At 47.1% G+C, this 11,453-nt stretch overlaps 5 protein-coding genes across 5 annotated transcripts; 2 read left to right on the top strand and 3 right to left on the bottom strand.

Moving 5' to 3' along the window:
- Positions 1 to 302: 302 nt before the first annotated feature.
- Positions 303 to 787, bottom strand: PGRI_031580 (Ribosomal protein L7Ae/L30e/S12e/Gadd45; the record flags this gene model as incomplete). Its single annotated transcript, XM_040790871.1, has 3 exons — positions 303 to 565; positions 618 to 713; positions 766 to 787. 3 exons carry the CDS (start codon positions 785 to 787, stop codon positions 303 to 305), a joined length of 381 nt encoding a protein of 126 aa, XP_040647824.1.
- Positions 788 to 2,093: 1,306 nt separating this feature from the next.
- On the top strand, positions 2,094 to 3,465 carry PGRI_031570 (polysaccharide lyase family 1 protein; the record flags this gene model as incomplete). Its single annotated transcript, XM_040790870.1, has 5 exons — positions 2,094 to 2,293; positions 2,352 to 2,495; positions 2,555 to 2,680; positions 2,753 to 2,849; positions 2,911 to 3,465. The coding sequence occupies 5 exons, from the start codon at positions 2,094 to 2,096 to the stop codon at positions 3,463 to 3,465; spliced, it is 1,122 nt and encodes a 373-aa protein (XP_040647823.1).
- Positions 3,466 to 4,385: 920 nt separating this feature from the next.
- PGRI_031560 (uncharacterized protein) lies at positions 4,386 to 4,922 on the bottom strand (the record flags this gene model as incomplete). Its single annotated transcript, XM_040790869.1, has 2 exons — positions 4,386 to 4,706; positions 4,890 to 4,922. 2 exons carry the CDS (start codon positions 4,920 to 4,922, stop codon positions 4,386 to 4,388), a joined length of 354 nt encoding a protein of 117 aa, XP_040647822.1.
- A 1,855-nt stretch (positions 4,923 to 6,777) lies between these two features.
- On the top strand, positions 6,778 to 7,897 carry PGRI_031550 (uncharacterized protein; the record flags this gene model as incomplete). Its single annotated transcript, XM_040790868.1, has 4 exons — positions 6,778 to 6,999; positions 7,055 to 7,245; positions 7,312 to 7,532; positions 7,593 to 7,897. The coding sequence occupies 4 exons, from the start codon at positions 6,778 to 6,780 to the stop codon at positions 7,895 to 7,897; spliced, it is 939 nt and encodes a 312-aa protein (XP_040647821.1).
- A 715-nt stretch (positions 7,898 to 8,612) lies between these two features.
- PGRI_031540 (beta-mannosidase) lies at positions 8,613 to 11,344 on the bottom strand (the record flags this gene model as incomplete). The annotated part of the gene is made up of 4 exons (XM_040790867.1): positions 8,613 to 8,627; positions 8,681 to 9,723; positions 9,776 to 11,157; positions 11,214 to 11,344. The coding sequence occupies 4 exons, from the start codon at positions 11,342 to 11,344 to the stop codon at positions 8,613 to 8,615; spliced, it is 2,571 nt and encodes an 856-aa protein (XP_040647820.1).
- Positions 11,345 to 11,453: the final 109 nt, after the last annotated feature.

Raw genomic sequence — 11,453 nt, 5'->3', positions numbered from 1 at the left:
GAATAGATCAATTCATCCTAAGCTCCCTAGAGGCCAAAGGCCTTGTTGCTACCTGCTAAATCCTTAATAGACTAGAGTTGCTATAGTAGGTGGACAATATATAGTTTACGGTTATGAGTAAGACTAGACCCAAAGTGTGTTCATATAAACTCATATTTGGAACGGCGACGAGTAAGAACGCCAAATAACAAGTCACCCGGGGAGCTGGGGAATAGCCATAGTTAGTCGGCAAGGATGCTACCTCCATGAGAAGTAGAGTTCCGAAAATGATCCATCCCTATTTGTACTTTCGCAGCAATCCATTAGATTGAAAGTCGCTCCACCTTGTTCTTAGTCTGCTCAATGATGTGAGCCAGCTCACTGGCATCGTTCGAGTTCATAGTGATCGCGCTGATTGGCCGACTAATACCGCACGCTCGACCCATCGCCTGCTTGCTAGGTACAAACACATATAGGACGTTTTTGCTTTCACGTAGCGCCGGAATATTCATTAATATTGCGAGAGGAACGGTGTCAGCCGCGAGAACGACGATCTCCGAGATGCCTCGGGTTAGAGACTTCATGACTAGACATGTATCAGCTCTATGACCAACTGAAAGAGTTGTGAAAGTACATACCTTCATTTGCACCTTTCTTGACCTGGTCGTAATGCATCGCTTGTTGAAGCAAATTCAGGAGTTTTTGTGTCAAGGCAGCGTCTGCCAGAGGCCATGCTGAAGAGTGTTCGATTAGAGAATCAAAAAGTGAAAGGTGACGTAGACTTACCGGTGGGTTTTTGGTGTGACATTTAGTAGAGGCCACGAGACTGTGAAAGGTGAAAGAGAGGCAGCTGAAAGACGTCAAGAGCCAGAAACGTTGTTTGCGTAGGAACCTTGAGTAATTGACATCCCATACATTTCCTCTGAGATCCCCTAAAAGACTTGTAAAAACGACTACACATATATGTATCCACGGATGTACTAACAGAATACATTTGGATGCCTGCATAAGTGGTCGACTTTCTGAATATCTCAAAAGATCATTCGTTACAGAGGAATAGTAACAGAATTGTAGAGGTCCAACACGTACTAACAAGGAGATCAAAGACGCAAATATGAGTTTTGTCCTTGGACTGGATTCTATAATCTTGAGGACCGTTGCAACATTAGATGAGCCTGCCCGAGAGCTCCCTATTTCTCCACCAGTTGGTAGTTACGAAGACGACATTATTCGGGCATAGGCCAAAGTAAGAAATTGGATCTAATGCTAAAATTGGTTTATATTCATATATGTTGTACCTTTTAGATTTCCTTGGATTGCGAAAATGCGTGGTTACGAGTACGACCTGAAACACACCCGCCCCCCCTGGGGCCCGAGACCCGCCAATTATTCCGCCAATTAAGCTTCGCCAGGCTACGTATAACTACTGATTTAGCAATTATTTGCATTTATTATATAGTGACCTATATGAGAATATAAAGAGAATTATATATATTTACTTTCCTAGTGTGTAGCCATGATTGGGGGAATTATAAAGATAAAAGAGTTTATGCGAAGTTTAACCTAAAAGTTCATATAAAACAATCTCAATGGGGCTCTCATTTGTAAAATGATCCATAGGAGAACAATAACAGCATATATAGTAGACTTTTCCGATTACTCAACTGACGCTCTATGGTATTTAATGTGATCGCAGCAACCTAGACAATCACTTCAATCTAAGGGAAACACTATTATATTGACCGCGGCTATACTCCGTACCACTTCAAGGTTTCTTTTCGGCATTGGAATTAGCCTTAATGGTGTTTCAGAGATGGGCTTGCCGACGATCTCCTTCCTAAAGCTAAATAGCCATGGACCGATCGGCGCATCTCCACCGGGCCCTCTTATTCACACTTCCGAAACTGCATCCACTCTCATTTCGGCCAATGTACGAGTAGAGCTAAGGAGGCGTTGAACGGAACAAACCAAACCCAAAATCACCGTTATATAAACATCATTTGTCCTGTTTATCTCTCATCCATTCCTCTACTTGCCTTTCTTTTTTCACTTCATACTTCTGTTCGCTTTTGTTTATCGTCACTCTTTATATACATTCTAAATCAACTTCTAAAATGAAGTACGCATTCGTTCTCACGGCTATTGCCGCTATTGCTTCCAAGGTCGCCGCTGTCGGTGTTTCTGGCACTCCTGAAGGTTTCGCTTCTTCCGCCACTGGTGGCGGTGATGCCACCCCAGTCTACCCTATCTCCACCGATGAGCTGGTCTCTTACCTCGGTGATGATAAGGCCCGTGTTATTGTTCTGAGCAAGACGTTCGTAGAAACATCCCCTGTTGTGGACGTACGACAGCTGACAATGGCGGAATGCTAGATTCGATTTCACCGATACTGAGGGCACCACTACGACCTCCGGTTGCACTCCATGGGGTACTGGCTCTACCTGCCAGGTTGCCATCAACAAAGATGACTGGTGCACCAACTACGAGCCTGACGCCGCTACCACTACTGTCACCTAGTAGGTAACCCATCATCTGGTTATAATAGACATTCCCTCAATGCTAACACGGCTCCCAGCAACAACGCTGGTATGCTCGGTATCACCGTTGGCTCTAACAAATCCTTGATTGGCGAGGGCAAGACCGGTGTTATCAAGGGCCGTGGTCTACGTATGGTCAATGGCGTCTCGAACGTCATCATCCAGTATGTTCAATCCCTGTCTCGGCTTTTTGCACAAAAGGTTCGTTGGAATCCACGCTGACTGGTTTATCATAGGAACATCGCTGTCACCGACATCAATCCCCAGTACGTCTGGGGTGGTGATGCCATCACCCTCAATCAGGCCGACCTAATCTGGATTGATCACGTCACGGTAGGTTATTACCTCAGTACAGACATTATCAGCGGTCCAATAGACTTACTCCATAATCCAGACTGCTCGCATTGGTCGTCAACACTACGTCCTGGGCACCGAAGCTGACAACCGTGTGTCTATCACCAACAACTACATCGATGGTGAATCCGATTACTCTGCCACCTGCGACGGTCACCACTACTGGAACGTGTACCTTGATGGCTCCAGCGATAAGGTTACCTTCAAGGGCAACTACCTTTACAAGACTAGCGGTCGCGCACCTAAGGTCCAGGGCAACACCTACCTTCATGCGGTCAACAACTACTGGGACGAGAACTCCGGCCACGCCTTCGAGATTGGCACTGGTGGCTACGTTCTTGCGGAGGGTAACTATTTCTCTAATGTCAAGGCTGTTCTCGAGGAATCCTCCTTCCAGGGTGCTCTCTTTGCCTCGGACAGTGCCTCTAGCACCTGTGAGGCCTCCATTGGTCGCTCCTGCGTCGCCAACGTTGCCGGGGGTACACTTTCTGGTTCCTCCAACACCGTTCTGGAGAACTTGAAGGGCGAAACTCTCGCCACTGCATCTGGTGCTAGCACCGACCCCGCTGGCAGCGCCGGCCAGGGTAATCTGTAAATAGTGTCCTGCGCTTTTGTTGGGGATTTCTCGAAATTTTCGGCGGGACAATTACGACAACGCCTTCGCTACGTCCCCGTTTTCGGAAAAAGGCAAGGAACAGAAATCGATTCTAGTGTATTGGAGCTATATGCCTGACTGACCTCCGCGGAAATGAGAGGAGAGGAGATCATCTGACTACGACTACGGTCCTGACCCCAGCAGTCTTAGTTTAGTGTCTGTGTCACCCTAATCAACGATGTTCAAGGCAAAACCCGGGTGATTGCGTTCGTATTGTGTATGAAGCATAATACACAAGATGCACAGCGTGCTTGTAGATAGGATACTCGAAACTTGTTCATTAGGACCATTCCGCTTTGCCGATTACTTTATTAGGTCTCCTTTGAGACTAACTCTATGCCCAGAGCGTCCGAAAAAAGTGGCATAATACTAACAAAGCGCCACTTAGCTAGTTGAGTACAAGTGTCGGAGACAGTGACGACTCTAAGAATGGTCTTGAATCTGTTTAGCAAAGTCTCGAAAGCAATGTTTTATCATTGCCTTTTCTTTTGTATCCCTGAGAGTATGCGGACGCGGTTTTGCACTAACCGAGGCTTCCCTAACGGTTTCCAAGTTGCTCCATTATAAGCTACACTTTCTAAAGTATGTTAGAATTTAAGCCTTTTTATAAGGTCTAATATCAACCCGAAACACCTGTCACCCATCCTGTCATTTGCTCTAACTATCCACGTGGTGTCCGCGTTACCCACCTGCACTTGCTGCACAGACGACCCACTTTTTGGTACTATTTGTAAACATTCAGGGGTTATATGAATGGGAAATAAAACCAGTTCACCACTTGGTCGGTAGAATACCCTTTCGTATCAAGTCATCGGTCCCGCGGGTTCAGCATATAGCTTAAGTCGCCACAACGATCATTCTCAGGCAGCAATGTCTTCAACCGGATCAAGAAGGCGTCTCTGCAGCTTCTTCAAACCTCCTTCCTGAGAGAGAACACGAGCGACTTCGTTGATGTCCTGAGTTGCGAGTTCATACACATCACAATAAAGCACATCCCAGAGGTAGAGTTTATCGCCAGATTGGAAAATTATTGTAGAAGCGTCGTCATCCTCTAATATTGGTCGGCCTGGGGCAAGGCCATAGCCTCGAGCAATCTTTTGGCCCGATGAATCGACACCGTCCCACTCGTATTCAAAGCTGGGGCTCCCGGGACGTGCCGTCCAGCCTGGGGGGACGATGAACTTTTGAAAATGATACTCGTAAGTGACTCAAATTCTGCTAGTAGGGTTTCGAAATTTGCTTATTGGAGGCACAAGAAGCACTTTAGTGGTACATTTTGCGGGAGAACGAGTAGGTAACGTGGTCTCGGAGGGTAAGGAAGCATATACCGCGTGGCTTGCATTAGTGGCATGTAAAAAACTCACAGGTAATGGAGTAACTCCGCCAAGCTGCGACATGATATTCGTAATAGAATATCTGTTAGGGCGTGTGAGAAAGGGCTGTTGATCTAATTGCTTGAGCTTCAATAGGTGGAGATTGACATAGATGTGGGTCTTCGGAGAAATCAATCTCTCACGTGATCCATCACTCCACTCCAGGTATCCATGGATGTTTCCCTTCCATCCATCCAATCAGAATCACTATGTCTACGGCTCATTTTTCCCATACCTTCTTTCAGGAGACTGCATCAACGATCATGATGATGCTCTAGTGGTATCAGTACAAGACCTGCGACATATGTTTCGTGTGCCTAGTATGTATTTCCACTTGGGGAGAAAATTATGATCAGCTACCTATTTTCTAACAACGAGTGCGTTGAGTGGGGCAACAAAGCCACTGCAGCTAAGCGTGCCTCGATCGAACTTAAAGTGATAGACACCAACGATTGCCTCGAACCCACCACCCTCTCCAGGATTAGCTGCTGACAAGCGAAGGCTGAGCTGGCAGACGAAACTACTCCTAACTTCGCCGCATCTTGATGGACTTGGCACCAACTGAACTTTAGAGAAAAGAAATTAATGAAAGGCTGTACCAAGAGCCTAAGAGAAGCGCCGACTTCTGAGTGCAATCCAAGCCTCTCCCCGTCGTTTAGAAGGAAACAATACTCTTGCAACATTTTCCAAACACAATCAAATATCAGGAGACGTTGATTGGCAACATGTCAACCCCTGAATCCCCACACAAGTGAGTTTTATTCCTGGTCATTTATGTGAAGAAGACAGCTCACCTTGGTCAAGCTACCGACCGACCGAATATACCGTCAGGTTACTCCGTACAATGTACTTATATGGGACGAAAAAGGCTTTTTACGCGAAAGGCCTGGATTGCGTGTTCCCCTACAGCAGCACATAAAGCCATAGACATACGACTCGATCGCCAGATTAATAGTCTATGCGATTCTACGCTAAACTTGCCCCATTAAGGATTTCTCTATCTGCCCCTTCATATCAATTGGCGCTTGCATCTTACAAAAGTCACTGTGATGGTTGAGGCGGTAGACAATTAGTTTATTTGACGTCATACGTCGATTATGCACCTGCAGAAGTGGTTGGCTGAATGATCGGCGAATTGAGGGGAAAAAACCCCCACGAAGACGAAAAAGATAGATCGGATTCTCTTGGGCTTGGCCTAGATCAAGTGAAAGCAAGCCAGTGCGTGGGTATCCCGCAGCTTAGCTCCTTTATGCAATGGATTGATCGTGTTAGGATTTAATTTGACCCCCGCTAGTAGACCGCAGCAGAACGGCTCCCCCGCCCCGATTTCCTTTTGGTGCATTTCCTTTCATTTCCTTTTGGCCCATGAATTGGGTGGCCTCCAGCTCCTTGATCGCTCCTTAAGCTGATATACCTGTGTACTGTCTTATGGAGTATAGTATGGCACCCAGTTCCATCCATAAAGTTGAACAAACACATCAAGCAGCAGTATAATTGAGCCATTAGCCACATAATCCGTACTATGATGCCATCTGTTTTCAGGCTAATACTCCCGTATCAGCTCGTGCTCTAGCTGCCTTATTCGGGTTGCAATGGACCCGTCCATGCATGCACAGTGGCAAAGTTGTAGTGGTAGTCCACTGGGCTGGCAGGATTGACTTTCTAAAGCTGCAGTATCATCTTCCTTTTCTGAGACAGATATGTGCCTTTCAGCTTTGCTGGATGTCCACTCGTAGTAACTTGTCATGACGAGAGACGGATGGTTCTTGGCATGAAGCTGCCATGGCTATAAGTAGGCCTCCGAAGTTCCCCATAAACACCAAGCACACAAATCATTTTTTCAAAGAATTTAGCTTTCATACAATAAACGATTTCCATCATGGCTGCCTTGACCAGTTCCGACTATGCCGCTGTATCTGATGGCACCAAAATCTACCTCTATTATCAAAACGGTGCATCCCAGATCCTTGAGGTTACCTCTTCGGATGGATCCAGCTGGACGGAGAGTCCTAACCCAGTTGCTGATAAACTGAATCCCGCCGGATCTCCTATAACAGCCTACTATGTGGCGAATGACGGCGCTGAGGGGAACAAGCCCTCTGTATGGAAGACTTCCACCTGTCTCTGTGATGTTTGGCTAATTAAGTTGTTTATAGATCCACCTCTTCTTTATCGACGCATCTGGAATTCTTCATGAGAAGGTCAAGTCCCTCCCGCATGGCACTTCATGGAAGGATAAGGAGTTCGCTTCTCAGATCGAGAAATCTCCCGCTACAACATCGCGGCTGTCTAGTGGAATCTGTCATGACGGCCCTAAGCCCGCTCACCAGTGGCTATTTTTCGAAGAGTAAGTAATACACCATACCGTGGTTTTGAAGTTTCGGAGAAATGCACTATACTCACATAGAGGCAGGTTCAATACGGCCACAGGTGTTACCGAAATATCTGAGCTTCGATGTGGCGATGACAGCGGATTCCAGTGGAGGTATCGAAAGGGTCTCTCGGAGGGAGCCGCCACTGCTCTTCCTGGAACTCAATTGGCTACAAATCTCACTGATACCACCACCCACTTGTTTTTTCAAAGGCATGACGGTGAAATCTTTGAATATCTTGGCAGTTACGATAAATGGCATTGTAAGTGTGGCTCTTGAACCATCTATCTAAACCTGTGACTATTTCTAACATGATACACAGCCCAGAAACCTATTCTTAAAAGTGGGGAGGTTGAAATCAGCACTCCTCTCGCCGCCATCAGTTCAAAGGCCACGGACAAGCCCTATCTCTTTTATGTGACTAAAACCTCTCCATACGAGGTCATGGCTTACACCGACGGCACAAAAACAAAGGTTGGGCTTTATGTTCCAGGCACCAAGTTGGGCGCTGTCAGTTTCGGTGGAAAGATCTACCTCTTCCAGAAACCCCTCGACCACCCGGCAAGTGTTTGGACTAGAGTTTATGACGGTAACTCTTGGAAGTTGGGCTCTAAAGTCGTTGAGTAGATAAATAGTCCTTTACAATAGATAACTTGGATGATGACTATATGGGCCATTGTTATTGGATTATGCCCTTCGATTTCTCGTGTCCAATATCGTTTTATTGTGGAGTTAATTCCCTTACGCAGTGTGTTTCCTCTTATTTTTTGTTTCTTTTTTACAGCCTAGTCTGTTTGCAACAGTCATTTCTGCATTGTTTAGTTACTCCCCGGCACTTTCCTGGGCAACTGTCGTTATCATTATTAGATCTAGTTCTATATTCATTCAACTTCCTGGACTGAGTTACTATTTTCTCTTAGTACAGTAGGTCAGTGTGATATGCAGGACCGGATATTCTAGGATTTAAGCCGATTTTGCCTCATACGCTCGAGATCTAACAGCCTTTGAGTCGTCAATGTTGGAGTATGGATACTTCACCCAACTAGGGTGAATGGGATGCATCACAAATAGTACGTTTGGCATATTGGAATCCACTTGTCCCCTCATTTGAGCTCCACTATGCAATTGAACGATATTCAAGCCGCGATGAGGTCCTAATCTCCACTTCTCTACAGAAGGCATCTACAAACTAAGTCAAATGGTTCGCTTTGCCAGCCCGTACGTATAATTCATCTTAAGTCAATAATTGCTACATTATAGTAGGAAAGGGTACACAGACTGGCTGGCTAGAGATAAGATCATTGACAGGGCTGCTAGTATGGACCATATAACATCTCCCAGTTTATCCAACGTGAGCCTAGAACATCCAGGGAGCGCTCACAGCTTAGGACTTCTTCCTCGATGACATACATTTGCACCAACATATGTCCAGGAAAGGTCTTGGGCTTTTGCGCCCTTGCCTCGCACAGTGATCTTTTTCTTGTTCCCAGGTACCAGATCAAATCCGTTGTCACTCAGCCTCAAGCCTTCCCTCTCCTCGAACACAAATCCTTTAACAGGGAGATCCGCCGATACAGTGAGCTCGTCCTGCAATGGCGAGGTTTCAACCCTGACATTTCGGTTTGAAAAGTCCAGATATTTTAGGGGCTGCGGCCAAGCCGTGTCAGTTGCCATAACCAGTCCATTAACATACAACTCTGCGTGGATGATGAATTGGTCCAAGTTCTCATGGACCGCACTGTCACAACTCGTGGACATCCTCACGCAGTGATTCCCGAGGATCTCTGTTGTGGCATTCGGGTTTGCTAGTGTCGTGATATTGATACTATCACTAACCAGGTTACCCGTCCGTATGGAAACAAACTTGACCTTCACCTCTACTTCAACTGCCTCCTGCCGGCTACTCGCAATCCATAAGTCGAACTCGCATGAGTTGGTTGACATAGGATCGGCATGACCCGAAGTCCACACCGGGCAGTTACGAGATACACCAACGTCCAGTGGCCTCAAAGCTCGAGATATGGCGTAGAACGCAGGCTTTTTGACCAAGTAGTAATCGACGATGGCCCACGACATGGTTGGCCAACAATCGTTCAGCTGCCACACAAGGACACCTCCACACCTTCGAGCTCCTGGTTGTCCCCAGCTCCGCCTCCAGGCCTTATATGCGTAGCGCATGGTTTCAGCTTGGAGGACCTGGGTGATGTGTGTGAAGGCTGTGAGGTCGGACGGCACTATGAAGTTCTCGGCAACGTACGTCATCAAACGGCGCTCATGATCGCCAGCTTTGTTTCGGAAGTCCATCATCATTGAGCCAGGGTGTTGTTGGCGCGGGTCGGTGATGACTCGGCGAAGGGACTCAACATGAGGGTAGGCTTCCATCCCAAACTCACTCACGAAACGTCCGACGAGGTCAGCGGAATCTTGGTATCTGCTCATTTGGCCGTGCCAGACTATGTTCTATCAGAATGATACGTTCGAATCGGACTTGGACAGAGAACTCACTGTTCCACTGGTGAATATCGCCTACAGTTGGGTCACTTGTGTGTTTGCCATCGCCCCAGGGGCTTCCAGGGTGGTAGATCATTGATGGGTCCTCTTCTTGTACCCATTTTGGCAGCAGATGCTCATAGATATAACGTGCCGGGAACGTCGATTGGCGCCAAGACTCCGGGTCAGTGTCATTTTGGTCATATTCAAGCTTATATCTTTCCTGGACCTGATAATCCTCGTTGTTTCCGGCCCAGATTACCACAGATGGGTGGGATCTCAGCCTCCTAATGTTTTGTCGTGCTTCTTCCTCAATAGATTTCAGAAAGGAGGAATAAGCTGGGTAACTCGCGCAGACGAAGGCAAAGTCATGCCAGACCAAGATGCCTAATGAATCGCATGCTTCGATGAAGGCATCGTCCTCATAGATTCCACCGCCCCACACACGAATCATTATTTGATTGGACTCCACCATCAGTTTCATCCAGTCTAGATAACGATCTTTGGAGACTTGGGCAAGATAACTGTCGGCTGGGATCCAGCATGACCCGCCGGAAAATATGTCGACACCGTTGATCCGGAAGTAGAAAGACTTGCCAAACTCGTCTTTTTCTTGCACTAGTTCACACCGTCGGAACCCAACAAGTTTAATTTGCTCGTCTAGTTTGATAGCCCCACGGATGAGATCCGCGGACAGTTGGTAGCGGGGCTGCGATCCATAACCATGTGGGTACCACAGAGAAGGATTATCAAGCTGAAATGCGGCCCTTACCAACCCACCAGGCCCAATATCACATTTCTGCTGAAAAACCACCTTTTCATCAGCAAGCAGCGACAAAACGACACTGTCACCCTCCTGTGCACCCGTCCCAACCCGTGCATACAGGTTTCCAGAGCAAGTCTTGTTGTCTGCAGATAAGTTGTATTGGGTCCATACATCATCGACCCTGGCAATGTACTGCTCAAGTACAACAGGACGCCAAGGTCCCGCAGTCATCAAGATAGGACCCCAGTCCCAGCCCCAGTTGTACTGTGCTTTACGTACAGGGATGCGACTTGCTTCAGTCTGGCGAACGTGAAAGGTGTGCTCTGGGTGTTGATCGACGAGCTCTCGTCCACGAAGGAGCGCGGAATGGAACATAATCTGGAGCTCATTCTCTTGACCCGGTCGAAGGAACTCGGAAATTTCCACCCGATATGAAGTGTGCATGTTCTCCGACTGTAAGAGTATGATTCCATTTAGAGTCACAGTAGCAAAGGTGTCGAGGCCGAGGAACACCAAATCCGTTGTGGAGTCTTCGCGAGACGGCGCCGTGAAGTTTGTACGGTAAACCCAATCTTTCTCTGCGATCCATTGTACCGCGAGTTCATTAGCATCCACAAACGGATCGGGAATTCTAATAATCAATTAGTATTGGAATACTTTGGAATGCTGTCCAGGAGCACCGCCTACCTTTTGTTGTCAATGAGATCAATGTGGACTTGGCTGGGAACCTGTTTCACAGGAAGCCAACAATCATTGGAAATGTCATCCACCTGCTTCATAGACCAACCGGTCTTCAACTCTCGTCTGGACTTCTGCATCACGTTGAAATAAGTCCGTGTTAGGCGGTCTGAATCTAGCGACCCATGGAACTTGAGGCCACTTTATCCCTACTGCCGAGAGCAACTGGGAAAGATGCGGCATTTTGAA

Source organism: Penicillium griseofulvum (genome assembly GCF_001561935.1).
Source record: "Penicillium griseofulvum strain PG3 chromosome Unknown contig_80, whole genome shotgun sequence".
In the NCBI taxonomy this organism is placed as follows: domain Eukaryota; kingdom Fungi; phylum Ascomycota; class Eurotiomycetes; order Eurotiales; family Aspergillaceae; genus Penicillium; species Penicillium griseofulvum.
This window is presented reverse-complemented; position numbering and strand designations above follow the sequence as displayed.